Here is a 20,722-nt window from a genome sequence, read left to right on the forward strand (position 1 = left end):
AGGGGGTGGTGGTCGATTCCAAGGGATCTGGGTGATATTTAGTATTGTAGGAGGAGGTGGTGGTCGATTCCAAGGGATCTGAGTGATATATAGTATTGTAGGAGGGGGTGGTGGTCGATTCCAAGGGATCTGGGTGATATTTAGTATTGCAGGAGGAGGTGGTGGTCGATTCCAAGGGATCTGAGTGATATATAGTATTGTAGGAGGAGGTGGTGGTCGATTCCAAGGGATCTGGGTGATATTTAGTATTGTAGGAGGGGGTGGTGGTCGATTCCAAGGGATCTGGGTGATATTTAGTATTGTAGGAGGGGGTGGTGGTCGATTCCAAGGGATCTGGGTGATATTTAGTATTGCAGGAGGAGGTGGTGGTCGATTCCAAGGGATCTGAGTGATATATAGTATTGTAGGAGGAGGTGGTGGTCGATTCCAAGGGATCTGAGTGATATATAGTATTGTAGGAGGAGGTGGTGGTCGATTCCAAGGGATCTGGGTGATATTTAGTATTGTAGGAGGGGGTGGTGGTCGATTCCAAGGGTTCTGGGTGATATTTAGTATTGCAGGAGGAGGTGGTGGTCGATTCCAAGGGATCTGAGTGATATATAGTATTGTAGGAGGAGGAGGTGGTCGATTCCAAGGGATCTGAGTGATATATAGTATTGTAGGAGGGGGTGGTGGTCGATTCCAAGGGATCTGGGTGATATTTAGTATTGCAGGAGGAGGTGGTGGTCGATTCCAAGGGATCTGAGTGATATATAGTATTGTAGGAGGAGGTGGTGGTCGATTCCAAGGGATCTGGGTGATATTTAGTGTTGTAGGAGGGGGTGGTGGTCGATTCCAAGGGATCTGGGTGATATTTAGTATTGCAGGAGGTGGTGGTGGTCGATTCCAAGGGATCTGAGTGATATATAGTATTGTAGGAGGAGGTGGTGGTCGATTCCAAGGGATCTGGGTGATATTTAGTATTGTAGGAGGAGGTGGTGGTCGATTCCAAGGGATCTGGGTGATATTTAGTATTGCAGGAGGAGGTGGTGGTCGATTCCAAGAGATCTGAGTGATATATAGTATTGTAGGAGGAGGAGGTGGTCGATTCCAAGGGATCTGAGTGATATATAGTATTGTAGGAGGGGGTGGTGGTCGATTCCAAGGGATCTGGGTGATATTTAGTATTGCAGGAGGAGGTGGTGGTCGATTCCAAGGGATCTGAGTGATATATAGTATTGTAGGAGGAGGTGGTGGTCGATTCCAAGGGATCTGGGTGATATTTAGTGTTGTAGGAGGGGGTGGTGGTCGATTCCAAGGGATCTGGGTGATATTTAGTATTGCAGGAGGAGGTGGTGGTCGATTCCAAGGGATCTGAGTGATATATAGTATTGTAGGAGGAGGTGGTGGTCGATTCCAAGGGATCTGAGTGATATATAGTATTGTAGGAGGAGGTGGTGGTCGATTCCAAGGGATCTGGGTGATATTTAGTATTGCAGGAGGAGGTGGTGGTCGATTCCAATGGATCTGGGTGATATTTAGTATTGTAGGAGGGGGTGGTGGTCGATTCCAAGGGATCTGGGTGATATTTAGTATTGTAGGAGGGGGTGGTGGTCGATTCCAAGGGATCTGGGTGATATTTAGTATTGTAGGAGGGGGTGGTGGTCGATTGTGAGGGATCTGAGTGATATATAGTATTGTAGGAGGAGGTGGTGGTCGATTCCAAGGGATCTGAGTGATATATAGTATTGTAGGAGGAGGTGGTGGTCGATTCCAAGGGATCTGAGTGATATATAGTATTGTAGGAGGAGGTGGTGGTCGATTCCAAGGGATCTGGGTGATATTTAGTATTGTAGGAGGGGGTGGTGGTCGATTCCAAGGGATCTGGGTGATATTTAGTATTGTAGGAGGGGGTGGTGGTCGATTCCAAGGGATCTGGGTGATATTTAGTATTGTAGGAGGGGGTGGTGGTCGATTGTGAGGGATCTGGGTGATATTTAGTATTGTAGGAGGGGGTGGTGGTCGATTGTGAGGGATCTGAGTGATATTTAGTATTGCAGGAGGAGGTGGTGGTGGTCGATTGTGAGGGATCTGAGTGATATATATAGAAGATAGTCGCGCGGCAAGGAACATCACGTGATCGCTGTGAGCGATCGATTGCAACTCTGCGTCCTGTCGTGGGCGTGGCCAACGTGGCCTCATGCTCCCAGGTGATTGGCTAACTCGAGCTCGAGAGAGCCATAATGCGCTACGTTATGGCAAAAAATATGAATCTAAAGATGAAAGGGAAAAAAACCTGTGTGGTGTGAATGGCAATGTTCGTCGCTTAAATGTGAAAAAAGGCAATTGCTTTTCGCTCTGAAATACGTGCGAACACGTAACTGAGTTGATGGCGGCAGGGAACATCACGTGATCGCTCTGAGCGAATCAGTACGCTGCTCTGCGACCGGTCAGATTCCGGTCATAATATTTCGCGCTGAGATAAAAAATATGGTAAAAGCATATTATGAAATACATTTTTAGGTCAGCCATGTTCGTCCCAGGCTCAATGGCCATGTCTGTGCCAAATATCAAGTACGTGAGCCTCTCCGTTTAGGAGTCTATCGGTAACATTACATGCACACACACACGCACACACAAACTGTGTTTTATATATATAGATGATTTGTAATACTGGCTACCACCGGGTGGCGCTATACGATACACATTTACATAGAGAGAATTTGGGTCTTCACCACCACCCTGAACCCACTACTGCAGATATGCCACCCAGACAGAAACCATACTTGTACTACTTGTGAACGTCTTCAGCTGTAGAAGAACTCGGGTAGAGTTTGAAATGGCAAAGGGCTACTAGGTATTACCCGAACATAAAATTTATCCTGGAATCCACAGATTACACAAATAGCTAAGTGTGCCTCGAAGAAACTCGGAGTCCTGTTCAGATGTTGAAGATTGTTCACCTCTCAACATTCAACTATATAAAGGACTGATTCATCCTTGTATAGAGTGCTGCTCCCACATCTGGGGAGGTTCTAGCTCCACATACTTACTGGACAGAATTGAATCCAAAGTAATCGGACTTATCAACTCTCCCAATCTGACCTCAAAACTCGTGCCACTCGAATTACGCCACAAAGTTGGCTCTCTTTCTCTTTTCTACAGATATTTCTGAGGTTTCTGCTCCCAAGAACTTGCTGCTTGTGTACCTCCGCCATTAGCGAGTCCACTCTTAGTGAGACTCGACAATCCACGATATCGCATGATTATTGTGTGGCCATTGGCAACTCAAGGGTGGCCCATTATGATGTTTGTTTCTTCCCCACCTCTGCCAAACTATGGAACTCCTTACCTTCCCATGTATTTCCAAACAATTACGACCTTCCCCTTTTCAAAAAGCAGATTTTTTACTTCCTCAAAAACTCTTAGACTATTCTCCCTTTCTTCACTTTTCTATCAATGCAGCTCCTTTATTTAAGGTCTAGCCTCGATGAGGACTATATAGTCTGTGACTGGAGTCTTCAACCTAAAACAAAAATGAAAGCAAGACAAATTTACCGCAACTTCGACATGGTCTGTGCCAAGATCATCTTGCTTATGCAGAACCTCCATGTAATATTGCTGAGTTGAAGAGAGCCTGCCAGGGTGCAATAAAAATGTAATCGCTCTGATTAAATGTTTAACAGGCCACCATTCATAGAAAAGGTAGACATTGTAGAAATGCACAGGTTATAAAACGTTCACCTCATTCAGTACTTTTGGAGCATAATGACTCACCAGATGGGCAGGGATACCTGCGTTTTGAACCTTGTGTATTCACCAGGTGCAGTCCACTCGTTGCCTGTCTGAAAAACGGTCACCCACCTGTCACAGTTAGAGGACCCCAGGTAAATGCTTGCTTAATGAGAGTCAAAGTAATAAATCTTGACAGAAATATCTCCTTTGGTGTAACAGCACAGGACATTTCATTTGTTAAGATGGATTTCTTTCACAGAATGGAGCTGTGAATCTGAATTTATTACAAACTGCATGACAGAGCAAATTCACCGAGAGGATTTAGTGCTGCATTTTCGGAATAAGATGATAAGGTTGCTCTGTCTACATGAGTGGCCATGATCTGTTTTTACATTCATTTGCAGACAAAAGCTAAGATGGAGGGCGATGATGTTTAACTATCCTTTCTAGGCGAGTTACTCCACTCTGGGGTGGCTGGATGCAATGTGCGAGCCTCGATCTCAAAGAAGAGGGGAAAAGCAAGAAAGGCAGACGTGAAACATACAACATTCCAAATCAAGGTAAAACCTGCCATGGAATAAACCAGGTGTTCAGGAGAAATCAGTCATAATGGATTTACAAATTGAAAATGGGTCATAGGTATCTATTGGTTCTGCAATGTGTGTATAAGCATGCGTTAGATCCGCACCTTGCCAACAAAGGCGATGAGATGTATGTTGTCAGAATCCTCATCTTGGCTCAGCCACAGCTCCGAGTTGTCATCGGAGGAGATGGCAAACTCATACTTACCTGTAGCACAAAGTCAATTTCAATAAGATAATAATAAATAATTTCTCGTCGTCATGTTTTGCTACAGCTATAGTCAAGTTAGAATTGGATGATAATTGTGCAAGTCTTATATAAAGGTATTCTCCTGGAATTTTTTTTTGAGTTTAAACAGATGTCCAATACATTCCAGGCATTTCAAGGTGTTTTGTGTGGTGTGGTCACTGGTCAATGATTTGGACTGATGAAAACTTATTTTTCGACTCCTCCTCCTCCTGCTCCTGTTCCCCCTCCTAAGGATATACTACCACTACTATTACTACTAATACTACTATTCTAATATTATTGTGGCACTCGGAAGAGTATCTGTCCCAAGTGACGGGAAAAGCTTGAAAAAGTATCCACCTCCTCTCTCTCCACCCACACCCCTGTCCTTTCCCCACTCCCCTCTCTCCACCACTCCCCCACTCCCCCCCCCCCCATGTCTCCTCCACTCCTCTCCCTCCCCCACTCTCTCTCTCTCTCTCTCCCCCACTTCCCTTTCTCTCCTCTGACATCCTGCTTCCTCCCCCACACCCTCCTCCCTTCCCTCACATCACGCTCCATGTCCCACTCCCCTCTACATCACGCTCCCTCCCTCACTCCACTCCACCCTCTACATGTCCGTGCTCCATCCTTTTTAAACGGCTTCAAATTCCCTTTTCAGTTTTTTTTTGCTTTCACTATTCACTTGTTACTCGTATTTGATATCTGATGTTCCATACTGGTTACAGAGCGTCTGTGCAGCCAAAGCAGCTTCCGGCGATAGCTCGCCTACTCTTCGTGAAGGACACCAGACACCGTGGGGATCTTTATCTCCACCAACTCATGTCAGAAGACACGATGCCCTGTTTAACGTCCATCGCAGGGACAGAGTACACATTGATGATTCACCCAGCCTGTGAAACACCGGGATGATAGCTTATAGCTGTGTTGGGATTCGAACCCAGGCGAGACAGCTTGGTGGAGAGTGTGCGTAGCCTACCTCGAAGGTCGTACCTTAACGTGCACTGTTAATAATCAAACTGCCATTCTATTTTGAATGCACATACATTAAAAATGTACAATAAAATAAGAACGTGAATCCAGAAAGATTTCCCTGGACGGTGTAAAATAAAATCAGACATCCAATAATTACCTTTAAAAGAGTGAAAAAAGGAATTTTGGAGCCATTTTACTTCAATCTCGTGGAGCTTATTATTTCATTATTTAATTTTAAAAATCTCTTTTTCCTAATTTGGTTCTGATTTTACTCGAGGCCATGAGGCCATGATCGACATAATTATTTAGGCCATGAGTTCAGATCGTGAAATATGGAATCAGATTTTGAATATCCGCTTATAATAAGCCTATACGACACATTATTCAATCTTGCCAGGAGCCAATCAAATTGCACTTAGCCTCACACCAGCCAATCAGCGTAAGCACAAACGGATGAACAGACAGCCATCTTTGTTTTGTATGTAATCCTTCACATGTGCTGAAAACATGCATGTGTAATTAATTCTTCACATGTTCCATTGAAAACATGAATGTGTATTTAATCCTTCAAACTGAAAACATGTATGTGTAATTAATCCTTCACATGTTCCATTGAAAACATGAATGTCTATGCAATCTTTCACATGTGCTGAAAACGTGCATGTGTAATTAATCCTTCACATGTTCCATTGAAAACATGAATGTGTATGTAATCCTTCACATGTGCTGAAAACATGCATTATATGCAAGTAATCCTTCACATGTGCTGAAAACATGCATGTGTAATTAATCCTTCACATGTTCCATTGAAAACATTCATGTGCATGTAATTGATCTTTTCTACCCCCGTTAATTCACCCCAGATCCACTTTTCTGAAATACCGACTTCTTTCCTGGAAGTCCTAACTGTGTCCATGTGTTTTTTTTTACCTCTCTCACCTCCCACACCCCCTTCCCACGCCTCCTCCCCCCCAAGCCCTTTCCCTCCCACAGATCTCCCGATGTCCCTGCTCTCAAATGTTGTACTTGTGTCCTTCCCCCTCTCTCCCCATCTTGTCTCCTGCTCCCTTTATTTCCTTTTATGTGTCAGTTTGGTTTGTTTTTTTTTGTTGTTTTTTTGTTTGTGTTTTTTTTGTCATTAATATTAGCTCTTACACGAGCCTCGATATTGTATACAACAACAACAACAACAGGCATTTTAAAGGCCATTTTCCCTGCAAGAGTGGGGGTTAGACTTGCGGTCCCCATGACAATGTTCTCCATTTTGCCCTATTTTCTGCATCTCCCCTTGTTGACCCCCTTGCCCGCATTTCTTCTTCTACTACCTTTAGCCAAGTCTTTCTCGGTCTTCCACATCCTCTACTTCCTTCTACATTCATTTCCATCACTCTTTTCAACCAGTCACTTTCATCCTTCCTCAACACATGACCAAACCATCTCAACCTGTTTCTCTTCAGAGCATCCATCACAGGCTCTATTCCCATCATCTTTCGCAATTCATCATTTGTCTTCCTCTCTCTCAACGATACTCCACACATCCACCGAACCATTCGCATTTCCACCCTTTCCAGCCTTCGTTGCTGCTCTACGTTCATTACCCATGTCTCACTCCCATAAATCATAACACTTCTCACACATGCAGCATACCCCTTTCCCTTCAGCTTCAATAACACTCCCCTCCTCGTCAGCACGCCACTCAGTTCCCGAAACTTCTTCCATGCACATCTCACTCGAGCAACCGTTGCCGAGTCTGATCCGCCTTCTCCATTCAGCATGTCTCCAAGGTAACAAAATGTTTTCACACCTTCCAGCTTCACGCCATCTCCAAGATCCAACTCAACATTTCCTCCATCTGCAGCTCCCTCTGTGCACACCTTACACTTGAATGTAGCTGCCACACTGGTTAATGACCCTCTCAAACCACTACATCTTTGATGAACCCACTCAGCGCACATTGTACATTGAATGGAATTCACTCCGACACCCTTCCTGCACACAGCACACGGCCACTTCCCAGTTCTTTCCACCTCACCACATGCTTTACCACTTGCCATCACCTTCGTTTTTCCGATATTCACCTTCAGACCTTTTGTCTCCATACATTCCTTACACTTGTTCATCTTTTCCTTCAGTCCATCCATAGTTTCTGCAATCAACACCAGATCATCTGCACACAACAACTCCAATGGTAAACCCTCCTTTACGTTCTGAGCCAGCACCTCCATCACAGCTACAAATAGTAGTGGACTTAGTACCGACCCTGATACCCTGATGCACTCCCACCTTCACCTCAAACTCACCATTGTCCCGTCCTTCGTCCTTACAGCTGTGCGCGCTCTTTTGTACATTGCCATCACTACTCTGATCAACCATTCCTCCACTCCTAACTTCCTCAATGCCCATGTCACTACTTCACGTGGAACCCTTTCGAATGCTTTCTCCAGATCAAAAAACCCAAGAAACAACTTCTTCCTCTTCTCCATATACTTCTCCTGCAACTGCCTCACAATAAAAAGTGCGTCTGTCGTTCCTCTTCCTGGCATAAATCCAATCTACATTTCGTCAATCTTCACTTTTTTCCTTATCCTCCTCTCCAACACCCTTTCCAATACCTTCATTCCATGCTCAAATAACTTTATCGCTCGATACGAGCCACAGTCCAGAGGGTCACCTTTCCCCTTGTATAGAGGGACGAGGGTACTCAGTTCCCAATCCACTGGAATGCGGCCTTCTTTCATCACCAGATTGCAGATCTCTGTCATTCCCTTCACACCCCAATTTCCCGCTGCCTTCAACATATCTCCCACAACTCCCGTCGGCCCTCCCGCTTTTCTACTCTTCATTGCTTTTATCGCTTCCTCAACTTCCTTCTCGGTTATCTTCTCTGCCGGTCCTAAAACTGGGTTACTCTCTATGTTGCCATCCCATTCATTCTCTGCATTCAACAGTATTTCCATATATCTCTTCCATCTTCCTTTAATTCCATCTGGGTCCACAACGATTTGTCCCACTTCATCCTTCAAGCAACTCACCCCCAACACATCACACCTCTCTTTCGCTATCTGCTTTGCAATCCTGAGTACCGCTTTCTGACCCTCTTCCGAATCCAAGCTTTCTCCGAACATTTCCCGACGTGCCTCCTGTGCCTTTGCTACCTCTTTCTTTGTAGCCTTCTTGGCTGCCTTATAACATTCATGCTCTGCCTTTTCTGCCCCCATACCCTTCGCCTTCTGCCACTCCCTGAACTTCTTCCTCTTCTCGTCAATCTTCTTTCCAACTTCATCATCCCACCACCATGTTTCCGAGTGCCTCGGTGGTCCTTTTGTCCATCCACATACCTCACCAACGGCTCCCAACAGACTATCTTTCATTGACATCCAACCACTTTCAAGCTCAACCACATTATCCTCCACCATACTCAGCCTCTCTTTTAATGCCTCCCTCACTGTCACCTCTTTCAACCTCCACACCTTCATTCTCGGTTGGTACTTCACCCACCGAGCTCTCCCCGCACCTTTCACCCTTATGTCGCAGACAACCAAGTGGTGCTGTGAAACAGCCTCCTCCCCCGGGATCACCTTTGTGTCCCGGAGGTGCCCCCTATCTCGCCTACGCACCAGCAGGTAGTCAACGGTTGTCGTCGACCCACCTGACGTGTATGTAACCGGCTTGGGATCCTCGGATCCTTGGTTCAAATCCTGGTCGATCACTGAATTAACACCAGGAGGGTTTACTCAGCCTGTCATTCTTCTGAGGTCGGCAAATTGAGTACCAGCTCACTGGTAATTCCCTGTGTGTCACAAGAGGCGACCAACAGGGCTGGCGGCAGGAAGGGCATCCGGCCATAAAATATTGCTTCAAAAAGGGGACCACGGTGCCCGATAAAGCCCAACCCCTGCTCTGTTGGGGAAAATGGCCTCGAAAGATGGTTCATATATGGAGAAGCATGAATGAGAGGCAAATATGAAGATGTGAATGATGAGGAGGTAAATATAACTGAACAAACCATCTACAGGAGGATGCAGGAAACCAAAGAGCCGCAGACCATAGTTTATCCAGTTCGGTGCAATCTCCAGCTTGTCGAGTGCCAAACGACTCTGCGGACAGCATGGCATGAAAACAGGATGCGACAAAAATCCACACACATTTGTGACATTTGAAAAGGTGATTGAAAGCAAAATGTTGTTTGTGTCAATGCAATTGCTCATCGGTCAGAGGTAGCTGATTTTACAATGTCGATTCTGGGTTCAATTCCCAACCCACCAATAAACTGTCACTCCGGTGCCTCCTCGGCAGTGGTTTACAATAATGAGTACACCAACCCTCGAAGGGACTTTAAGCGGGTGCCTCATCTGCTAGCATTCGCTGGTGAATGCTTAAAGATCACATCGTACATTATATAGTCCAAAGGTCTTTTGTTTTCTAAAAGTTTGAACGAGTCATGATTCATTAAATGAAATGAAATTAAAAATAAGTAGATCAACTGAAATCAACTAAATGATCAACTAAATGAAGTGGAATTAAATATTTTCCTGTAAAAAAATCGATAATATGTTTTGTTCATCATTTTCTCTTGGTCTCTTTGAAAGTGCTTCATCAAACCTGGCTTGAATTGGCATTGATTACACAATAATAGTTCCTGCAACAGAGTGGCAACATATCCAGGGTTGATTCTCAGTTAATGCAAAGTTCATTACTTGTCATGGGTGAACCGATTTGCTTGGAAACAGAATATTGCCATGGATTTTGATGGATATAGATGGATTTTGATGGATGATGTAGTTTGTAGTAGTATGGTAAAACAATTCTCCCAAAGAAGATGCATTTTGGGATTATAATTATTGCAACCAGAAAACTTCTCTCAACATCCCTATTGTCAAATCAATGATCAATCAAATCAATCAATTATGGTCAAAGCAGAATGGAGGCATGGGGACAGTAAAGAGTAGACCAGGAAGTGGAAACTGGTACATTTTGGCTCACATTAGTGTAAGAAATAACCATTGCTAGTTTTGAGAAGGGAACAGCCATTCCTTTCGGAACGGCTGTTCCAAAGGCATTATATTAATATTTAAAGGATATTGTATTTGATGCCCAAGAGAGAATTCTACAAGACCCAATACTTGACTCGATCTTAATTTCAAACCTCGAAATTAGATGTTTCCCTAAAGTAAGAACATTCTTGACCTGTAAGCAATTGATAGATTTTTCTGACTGCCCAGATCATCAGCTGGGTTCTGTTCCTTACACAAGTTTTGACTCCCCAGAAGTTCTCCGAACGGTGGGTCTTCAACCACACCGTGGGTCTACACATCAGAAGATTCAGAACCTCAGCTTTGTCCAAACAGTCAGTCAACACAACCATGTCATTTCATTATTCAAACTTTCTTCTTTATTTTTAGAGGTTTTAAAGTTGTATTATTATACAGACTTGGAATTTAATATGGAATTTTTTTTTCCTTGACTTGGGTTTACTTTCTGCACTCAGTATATCAATCTGGTGAGTTTCTTTTACCCTTCGGTGATGTCTTTGTTGAAAGAACCATGTCACTGATTGTCTTTCGCAGCAAGAAGTCAATAACAGGATTATATCACAGGTGGCGTGACAAAATGTAAGGACAGGTACATTTGACGATTGGCTTCACAATCGGGTATATAAGCGTTGTTGCGTTCTGTATTAGTGGAAAACAACTGCTGCACGTCTACAAAAGTTATTGGCGCTTCCTCTGGAGATGGTCCGTCAACTTGACAATGCGGTTTGTCATGGAGTGGTGGCTTTACGAAATTCTGGCATGAAACAGTGTGCTATTGCTCGGCAGTATGGCATCACTCAAGGTCAGGTGTCAAAGATCCTGAAACGAAATGCTCAGAGGGGTGTCCCTACTCCAATACCGAGGCCAGGATGTTCACGCAGAACCACAAGGAGAGATGATCGCCAGCTGCACCGGTTAGTCTGCAATGGCCGTACCAAGTCAGCTAATCGGCTTAGGGCTGAGTGGCAGCAACTGACAAATGTGCCTGTATCCAGAGGCTAGTCAACCAACGACTGGTTCAAGCAGGCTATCGTGCCAGGCGTCCCCTGAGAAAGCCACGCCTGACCAGACAACACAGCCAGCGCCGATTGCAGTGGGCCAGAGAGCACCATCAATGGCAGCCAGGACACTGGAATCACGTGACCTTCAGTGACGAGTCTAGATTTCTGGTCTATCGTCAAGATGGCCACGTCCGAGTGCGCAGACAAGTGCATGAAGCCCACAACGAAGATTGTATAGTGCCAAGAGTCCAAGCTGGAGGTGGTGGGGTGACCGATTGGGCTGCTTTTCATGCAGGGGGCAAAACTGACCTGGTTGTTCTGAATGGAAACCTGAACCAGTTCAAGTACAGGGTCATTCTGGGAGAAACATTGCTTCCATTTGCTCGTGCAGCCTTTCGAGGAAACTTTGTCTTCCAAGATGACAATGCACGGCCTCATCGTGCTGGCATGATCCAACACTTTCTTGCTGACCGTGGTGTAGAGCATATGGAGTGGCCTGCCATGTCCCCGGATATGAATCCGATAGAGAACTTGTGGGCAGAATTAACGCATCAAATCGACAACTTGGAGCAGCAGCCTGCCTCTGTGCATGAATTGCAGCAGGCTATTGTCACTGCACGGCAAGCGATTCTTGTCCAAACCTTGGCAAATCTCGTGAACAGCATGCCTCGACGTGTACGTGCTCTCCTGAATGCTCATGGGGGTTACACGAAGTACTGAACTGTAATTTTACTGTCCGTAATCCCAGTCATAATTTAGCTTTTGTTTTTGTTGAAATTTTTTTTGGCTAATGTGCAAAATAAAGTGATACTTCTGGAAAACGTACAGAAGTTTAACACAGTACTGTCCGTGAATTGAGTTCGATATCAGTTCACATCACTTCCAAGGATCAATTTATTTGCTTCAAAATGTCAAATGTGGTTTTTGTTTCTTTTAAAGGTCACATTAACAATATCTAGAATAATTTCAACATAATTCCAATGAACTTTTGGTTCTAAGACATCTTGAAAAGTAAGTTCACCCCCACAAAAAAAATATTCCATATTAAATGCCAAATCTGTATATTCAATTCATTCATTCACTAAGTCATACACACCTTACCTTGCACATGACACATACATTACCCAGCACATCCATTTTGCTTACCTCCTACGGTAATAAAGCTCATGTTGTTAAAGTACAGACACTGTCATTTCCCAGTGCTCAACTGTATCTCTGAGCAACAACTGAAAATGTTTTAAATTGTATTTATTTGAATACTTCATTTAAAATGTTCTTACCGTTTTATGTATTTACCTAATTATGTTTGGTGTTATTTTGTTTGTGACCTTAAAACCCCCTTTTTAACCTGCTCATTGGAGCTTCCTGTGTTGGCATATGTCTGCTGTTTCTCTCACTGTTCCGATTATTTCACCTGCAATTGTACCATAGAAGAGCTTTTTAGGAATATGCTGCTGTCCAAGAAAGGCATGTGTAGAATGTGGAATGGAAAAGCATCTCGTTTATAAAACAATTTGGTGGGAAATGTTTTATTATTACCTCCGCCACCGAAAGTGGGTGGAGGTAGTGTTTTCACCCATGTCTGTCTGCTGTTTCTCCGTTTTTGAACAATATCTCAAAAGGTTGTGGACGGTTCATCCGAAATTTAGTGGAGATGTTGGGCATGTGACAAGGATGAAATTAATAGATATTGGTGAAGATCCGGATCTGTATCTGAGAAGTTTTTAAATGATTCTTCACCATTGAGAGATCGGGTCAAAAACAATATGTAGCACGAAATCTCAAAAAAGTTATGGACGGATTCGAAGGAAACTCGGTGGACAAGTTGGGTGTGTGACAGGAATGAATCCATTAGATTTTGGTGAAGATCCGAATATGGATCCGGATACGAGAATTTTTATTTTATTTTATAAGTGATCCATCACCATTGAGTGATCAGGCCAAAAACGATATATAGCATGATATTTCGTAACGTTGTGAATGGATTTTGACGAAACGAGGTGGATGAGTTGGGTAAGTGACAAGAACAAGCTGGTTAGATTTTGGTTCGGTCCGGATCCAGATCCGACGTAACAGTGCAATACAAAACATAAACTGTTCAACCTGGTGGTAATATGCACTCTGCTGGTCTAGTTTATGGTGTCTTTCCTGTTCTTCCTCTATTGCAGTACTGTAAGTGTTGCACCATCTTGCCCTAGATGTGCTTGCTTCTTTATACCAATTGTCCTCCAACACCCCAATCCTCTTCACATTCTAACACACTGGTCCCTGTTTCTAACTGTAACATATTGTGCTGTACGGCAACGGAATGGAGGATATTGTGCTTTACGGTAATCGGGCAGACGTCCCTGGTCGGGAGCAAGGTTGGGCTTCCGGGAAGGGGCGGGATGAGTGAGAGATCAGGCGTGATGGCGATGGGCTTTTAGCTTGAGCATTGAACGGTGATTAAACATTTTGCCTTTACTGGACTGGCCTTCACGTGATACAGTTCATTTGGCGACGAGAATGGGACGAAGGTGGTCTTCAATTAGCTCACAGAGTTCTTCGAAGGTTTTGGCAGACGGTTTGGCAGGCGACACAATAATATGCATGAGGCCATACATTTGAGATCCACAAACACTGAGTAAAACAGCCCTTCGTTTGCCGGCATCTTCAATATCATTATTGATGAAGTACTGGCCTAGCCGCTCCATGTATTGGGCCCAGTCATCAGCATCCACATTGAATTAATTAATCTTGCCGAAGTGCATCATAATTAACGCCAAAATAATTCACAGAAATTTCATGTACTTGCCGATTTATCTTTCATCCCAAACCATCTCCGATTGCACAAAGTTTCCAATTCAATTCGATGTTTCGGAAACCAGGACAATTAATCACAGCTTTTGCTGCTGACATGACGCTCGTATAGGAGTTCTGTGAGTTTGGGGCGACACTGGAGGATATGCTCAGGGATAAACTGGTGTGCGGAGTCCAGGATGATCACATTCAACGTAGGTTGCTGTCAGAAAGGGATTTAGATTTCAGAAAAGCAATGGACTTAGCTCAAGGCATGGAGGTTGCTGCTTAAAATGCAACAGATAGTCAGGCAATGAATGCCTCTGTTTTTCCCCAAAGGTGGGAAGGGAAAGTACATAAATTTCAGGCCTACAACCACCAGTACAAGCAGTTCAGGAGTTCGACCAGCACTGGCAACCGGGGTAACGGGGTCACCCAACATAAGAGCAGGGGCCAAAGTTCAAAGGGAAATTTCACCCCATGTTCCCGATGTTCCAGTATATTTCATTCGCCCGATGAATGGCAGTTTAAAGATGCTGAGTGCAATTACTGTCACCGTGTGGGGCATATTGCCAAGCCTTGTAGAAAGAAGAGGTCCCGGAAGCCAATTGGGAAACATGAAGGGCAACTTGCAACAAATGTGGTGCAACATGATTCTGAAGTTGAGGATGGGGAGGTTTCAGACGACGTTTATTGCATGTGTAATGTCAGTTCTGGGAATAGGGGAATTCACCCCCTGGAAGCAGATTTTGTCATAGATGGGAAGATTTTTAAAATGCAAATTCATACCGGAGCCTCCATTTCAGTGATGAGTGCCAAGTCTTTCAAAGACTTTGGTCTTAAGCTCCAGTGGTGCGCAAATCGGGGGCTATTCTACGCACTTACACCGTGGAGCTGATCAAAGTGGTTGGATCTATTGATGTGGATGTCCACTATGGTGGCCAGAGATCCACCCTCCCTCTCATGATTGTGGATGGTATTTGTCCAAGTCTCGTGGGGCGGGACTGGCTGAGAGTGTTCAAGCTGAATTAGGCCGAGATTTGTCACATTGGGATATCAGCATCCCACAAGCCCACGGTGGATCAATACCCAGAGGTTTTTTTAGAGCGGATGAGGCAGAGTGAAGAACATGACTGCGAAAATTCATATGGATCCTTTATCTCAGCCTAAATTTTAAAAACCGTGGCCGGTGCCCTATGCCATGAAGGGGAAGGTAGACTGTGAGCTGGAGCACCTTCAGAGAGAAGGAATTTTAGAACCAGTAGAGTTCTCAGACTGGGCAGCTCCAATATTGCCTGTCCTAAAAGGTGATGGCCAAGTCCGTATATGTGGTGATTATAAGCTTACTGTAAATCAAGCGGCAAGACAAGACAGTTATCCGATTCAACAGATTGAGGATTTGTATGCCACCTTAAATGGAGGACAGACTTTCACAAAACTTGATCTCAGCAGTGCTTACTTGCAATTACCTTTGGAGGAGGCATCAAAGGATTGCACAACCATAAATACTCACCGCAGTCTTTTCAGATATACCCACCTCCCGCTAGGGATCTCCTCATCACCTTCCATCTTTCAGCGCAGTATGGACACTCTTTCACAGGGCATTCCTCACATTTGTGTCTCTTTTGATGACATTTTAATTTCAGGGGAGACATAGGCTGACCATGAGAAAAATCTTGAGGCAGTGTTTCGGAGGCTGTCAGAGGCAGGGATGAGTGTGCGCAAGGAAAAATGTGTTTTTCAGACAAAGGAGGTGGAGTATCTAGGCTACAGGATCGATGCAAAGGGGTTGCACCCTGTAGTTATCGAGGGTACAGTTCGCAACTGCCCCTAGTGTCAGGCGAATGCAAAGTTGCCAGCGCCATCACAAATGCATCCTTGGGAATGGCCCCAGAAACCTTGGAAGCAAATACCCATTGACTTTGCTAGGCCATTTTTGATCAAAATGTTCCTGGTCATTTCTGATGCCTATTCTAAGTGGATGGACGTGCACCCCATGACAACAATCTCATACGAGGCAACCATCAGCAAACTACGGACCTTATTTGCTACCCATTTGCTACCCAAATTTGCTACCCTCGACTCTTGTGTCAGATAATGGTCCTTCATTCACTAGTAGTGATTTTCAAAGGTTTGTGGATGCCAATGGAGTCATCCATCTCACCTCAGCACCATACCATCCCGGGTCCAATGGTTTGGCTGAATGTTCTGTGCAAGAATTCAAGGGGGGTATGTCAAAGCTTATCAGGGTAGCACATAGCATCTAGTCGAGAGTGGCCCGATTCCTTTTGAAATACAGTGTAACACCCCACTCGACCACTGGGAGGTCACCCTCGGAGCTTTTGATGGGAAGGAAGTTGAGGACCCAACTGGACCTGTTACAGCCAGAAGAGTATGCAAAGGTCAGCAAGGTCCAAGTGAAGCAGAAGTCCTGGGATGACAGACACTCCAAGGAGAGGTTTTTTTTAAATGTGGGAGATCGTATGTACAGTCGCGGCCAAAAATATTGGCACCCTTGCACATTTTTCAAATAACTCACAATTTTCTCTAAAAATAAGTTCAAATTGACAAAAGTATTTGGTCTCCACAATTATTTATTTCACTGTTAATATTACAGAATCTTTGTTTTTGATTCAGAACTTAATATATCCTTTGAAATCAGAAAATAAAAAGAAATGGCATTGGCAAAATTATTGCCTCCCGAGACCTAATATTTGGTAGCACATCTTGTGCAAACTGCTCCAGTTCTCGAAAATTTGAAGGGTGCCTTCTCTGCTTCAACTGCTGTTTTCAGATTTCCCCACAAGTGTTCAAATGAATTTAGATCTGGATTCATTGATGGCCACTTCAGAACAGTCCAGCATTTTGTCTTGAACCAATCCTCGGTGCTTTTTGAAGTGTGTTTGGGGTCATTGTCCTGCTGCAAGACCGATGACCTTCGACAGAGACCCAGCTTTCTGACACTGGGTTGAACATTGCACTCCAAAATGCCTTGGTACGCTCCTGACTTCATGATGCCATGCACACATTCAAGGCACCCAGTGCCAGAGGCAACACAGCAACACCAAAACATTACTCCTCCATGTCTGGCTGTAGGGAAGGTGTTCTTTTCTTTGAAGGCTTCATTTTGATTTCTGTAAACATAGAGATGATGTGCTTTACCAAAAAGCTCTAATTTGGTCTCATCTGTCCACAGCACATTCTCCCAAAAGGATTTTGACTTGTTCTGATGTGTTTTAGCAAACTCCAGTCAGGCTTTCTTATGTCGCTCTCTCAGTCCTGGGTCTCCTATCATAGAACACCCTTTCATTGAGTTGGCGATGGATGATGCGATTTGAAACTGTCGTACCTTGTGTCTGAAGGTCAGCTTGAATATGTTTGGCAGTTGATCGAGGTGCTTTCTCCACCATTCGAACAATCCTTCGCTGCAATCTTTGAGCAAGTTTTCTCTTGCGGACACGTCCAGGGAGGCTGGCTACAGTGCCATGGGCCTTAAACTTCCTGATAACATTGTGTATGGTGGACACAGGAACATCAAGGTCTTTGGAGATCGATTTGTAGCCTTGAGATTGTCCATGCTTGGCTACAATCTTGTGTCTGACCTCCTCAGACAATTCTCTGGTTTTCTTTCTTTTCTCCATGCTCATTGAGGTACACACAGTGACACAAAACAGCAGAATGTCTCCGTTTTTCCATTCAAACTGGTTCAATGAGTGATTTTTATATTGCAGGCACATACAACTCACCGCACGTGAGTTCAATTCCAAAGTAAAGGAGAAACACAATCTTGAACTCTAATTATTTCTAACTTCTGAAAGGTGCCAATCAATTGTCCAGGCCATTTTAGGATTTCTGTGTGGAATAAGCTAAGATTTTGTAATTTTGTCAGCTTTTTTGTTTTGTTCCAATGCAAACCAAAGAAATAGATATGTGGATACCAAAGAAATAGATATGTGGATACCAAAATATTTTTTAATTTCAACAATTTTCTGGAAGAAATGGTGCATTATTTGAAAAAAGTGCAAGGGTGCCAATATTTTTGGCCACGACTATGTGCTCTATTTCAGTTGGGGTATTCGCTGATTGGGGGGTCCATTCTGGTGAAATTTGATTTGTCTCTTATCGTGAAACTCTTGGATGGCCGGAATGTCAGGAGACATGTGGATCATGTGAGACTGGCACCGTCTGATTTAACCAGTGACATACTGGGTCCATTGGAACCGTCCGTCTGGATGACCACCCTGGATAGAGCTGCAGATATAATTCCGGAGGGCGACACTAAAGAAAGTCCTCGCAAGGATGCTTTCCAGGGAATTCCTGCTGCGGAGGAAAGTGAACTATCACCTCCTGTGGCATCATCAGAAGAGGGAGTGCTCCGTCGCTCTTCTCTCTCCAGAAGATCCCCTAATCGATTGGATTTGTGATCTTTAATGAACTTTCCTCAAAGATTTGCTTTTATTGTTGTGCATGATTTTGGGGGTATTTTTGGTGTCAAAGGCAAACTGCAATGGTTCGACAAGGGGATCATTGGTATTGTTTGTGTTTTTGTGGTTTCATAAAGGGAGAGGGAAAATCACTTGGTGTTTAATGGATGGTTGACATGAATTGCTGATCATTATCAGTGTTTGAAGATTTGGGATGTTGGGGATGGATTTTATCCTCTCCATGTTTCTTCGCAAATCGTTAGTGTAGCTCACAGGGGCATTTTCTGTTATGAGTGCAATTGGAAGTATGTTAGATATGTTTGTGTAAGCTTAAGAAGGAAGGAATGTAACATATTGGTTGCTTCTTTATACCAATTGTCCTCCAACACCCCAATCCTCTTCACATTCTAACACACTGGTCCCTGTTTCTAACTGTAACATATTGTGCTGTATGGCAACAGAATGGAGCATATTGTGCTTTACGGTAATCGGGCAGACGTCCCTGATCGGGAGCAAGGTTGGGCTTCCAGGAAGGGGTAGGGCGAGTGAGAGATCCGGCGTGATGGCGGCTGGCTTGTAGCTTGAGCATTGAATGGTGATTAAACATTTTGCCTTTACTGGACTGGCATTAGCGTGATACACTTCATAACACGCCCTGATCCTCCAACAACCTCATCACCCTGATTTATGTCTCTCCATCTTTTCCTTGGTCCACTTTGTGGGTTGAGGCTGACACAAACAGCCAAACAGACACATCTTTGGTAAGTGGTGATTGGGCATGCATGTGAAATGACCTAACCACTCCAGATGGCATTTGGTTACCTTGTGAGATATTGATGATGTTAAACATGAAGAATTAACTTGTGTCATCTGTATGCATATGTTGTGGAAGGAGTATAATTTTTCAGTTGTTGTCTGAAGGAAATCCAACACTCTGATCCATAGAGAAGCACTGACACCATACATGCCTGACCTATCTTATGTTTTATCTTAACACTCAAATCCTATCCATGAAGACTATCTTGTGTGGAGCTCCAAAATCTCTAAAGGCCTGTGCAGTCTGGTTTATGATCTTTGAGGCCATCCTTCCTCATGAGGCAATCACTGATTCGAGATATGGAAGCTAACTTACAAACTCAATTTCACTGCCATTGACAAACATAGCTTATGGTGACTGGGAGAGGAGCCACTGATGAAAAGTTCCTAAGTTTGTACGATGCTAACAGACAGACCAAAGGCTCCATTCATTGCTTGGCACTCGTGCATGGCTCTCTCAGCACCCGACCATGTTGTGGCAAGTAGTGCAGCATCATCAGAAAGTTGGCAGTCATACAGCTGTGCATGATCAGCATTGCATGTGTACCTTCTGAACAGTTTCATATCATATTTGTACTTCGGGTTGACTCCCACTCCCTCTATGTTGTTAACGTGTCCTGCCTGGAACATTGCTACAAGGCAAACATGCAGGTTAAACAGCACAAGCATCATGCAGAACCCCTACCTCAGCCAGTTATCCACATTAATCTCTTACAGAAGGCTGATATTTAAACGAATCTGAGCATTTGTGCCTTGATGGAATTATTGCCTGACTTTGATTATTTGTATGCCAGGTTGCTAAGTGCTGTCCACATTGTAGCAGGAGGGACAGAGTCGTACAGTAGGCTTCCTTAAGGTCTATGAACAGGAACAATACTTTGGATCTACTCTTTAACATGATTTCCTTACCATATGGCAGGTTGATGTAGCCTATCCTGTAGTATTCTTGCCACAACTTTCCCTACAACATTCCGAAGAGGTATAACAATACCTCACCAGTGGTCACATTTATGGAGATCACCTTTCTTGGGAATGGATGTTACGACAGCATCTGCCCACTCCTTAGGAACATTTCTCTCCTTCTTCACTAAGTGCATTACATCAAGCAGTCGGTCAAATAAATCATCATCACAGCATACTGCTGTCACCAACTCAGGGAGGATGCCAGAAC

At 44.1% G+C, this 20,722-nt stretch overlaps 2 protein-coding genes across 2 annotated transcripts in view; one reads left to right on the forward strand and one right to left on the reverse strand.

Moving 5' to 3' along the window:
- The window catches only part of LOC137428074 (protein mono-ADP-ribosyltransferase PARP12), a 1,016,466-nt gene that overhangs the window by 729,598 nt on the left and 266,146 nt on the right, over positions 1–20,722 (forward strand). The gene's annotated exons all lie outside the window — the stretch shown is intronic.
- The window catches only part of LOC137427941 (beta-1,4-N-acetylgalactosaminyltransferase 3), a 236,156-nt gene that overhangs the window by 210,678 nt on the left and 4,756 nt on the right, over positions 1–20,722 (reverse strand). Inside the window, exons 3-6 of the mRNA XM_078770980.1 lie at positions 9,506–9,596; positions 4,403–4,503; positions 3,757–3,824; positions 3,538–3,616 (exon numbers count right to left, since the gene is read on the reverse strand). Coding sequence (XP_078627106.1) covers positions 3,538–3,616; positions 3,757–3,824; positions 4,403–4,503; positions 9,506–9,596 — 339 coding nt within the window. The remainder of the gene's footprint in view (positions 1–3,537; positions 3,617–3,756; positions 3,825–4,402; positions 4,504–9,505; positions 9,597–20,722) is intronic.

This window comes from Myxine glutinosa, chromosome 1 (genome assembly GCF_964187855.1).
Source record: "Myxine glutinosa chromosome 1, kmMyxGlut1.1, whole genome shotgun sequence".
In the NCBI taxonomy this organism is placed as follows: Eukaryota; Metazoa; Chordata; class Myxini; order Myxiniformes; family Myxinidae; genus Myxine; species Myxine glutinosa.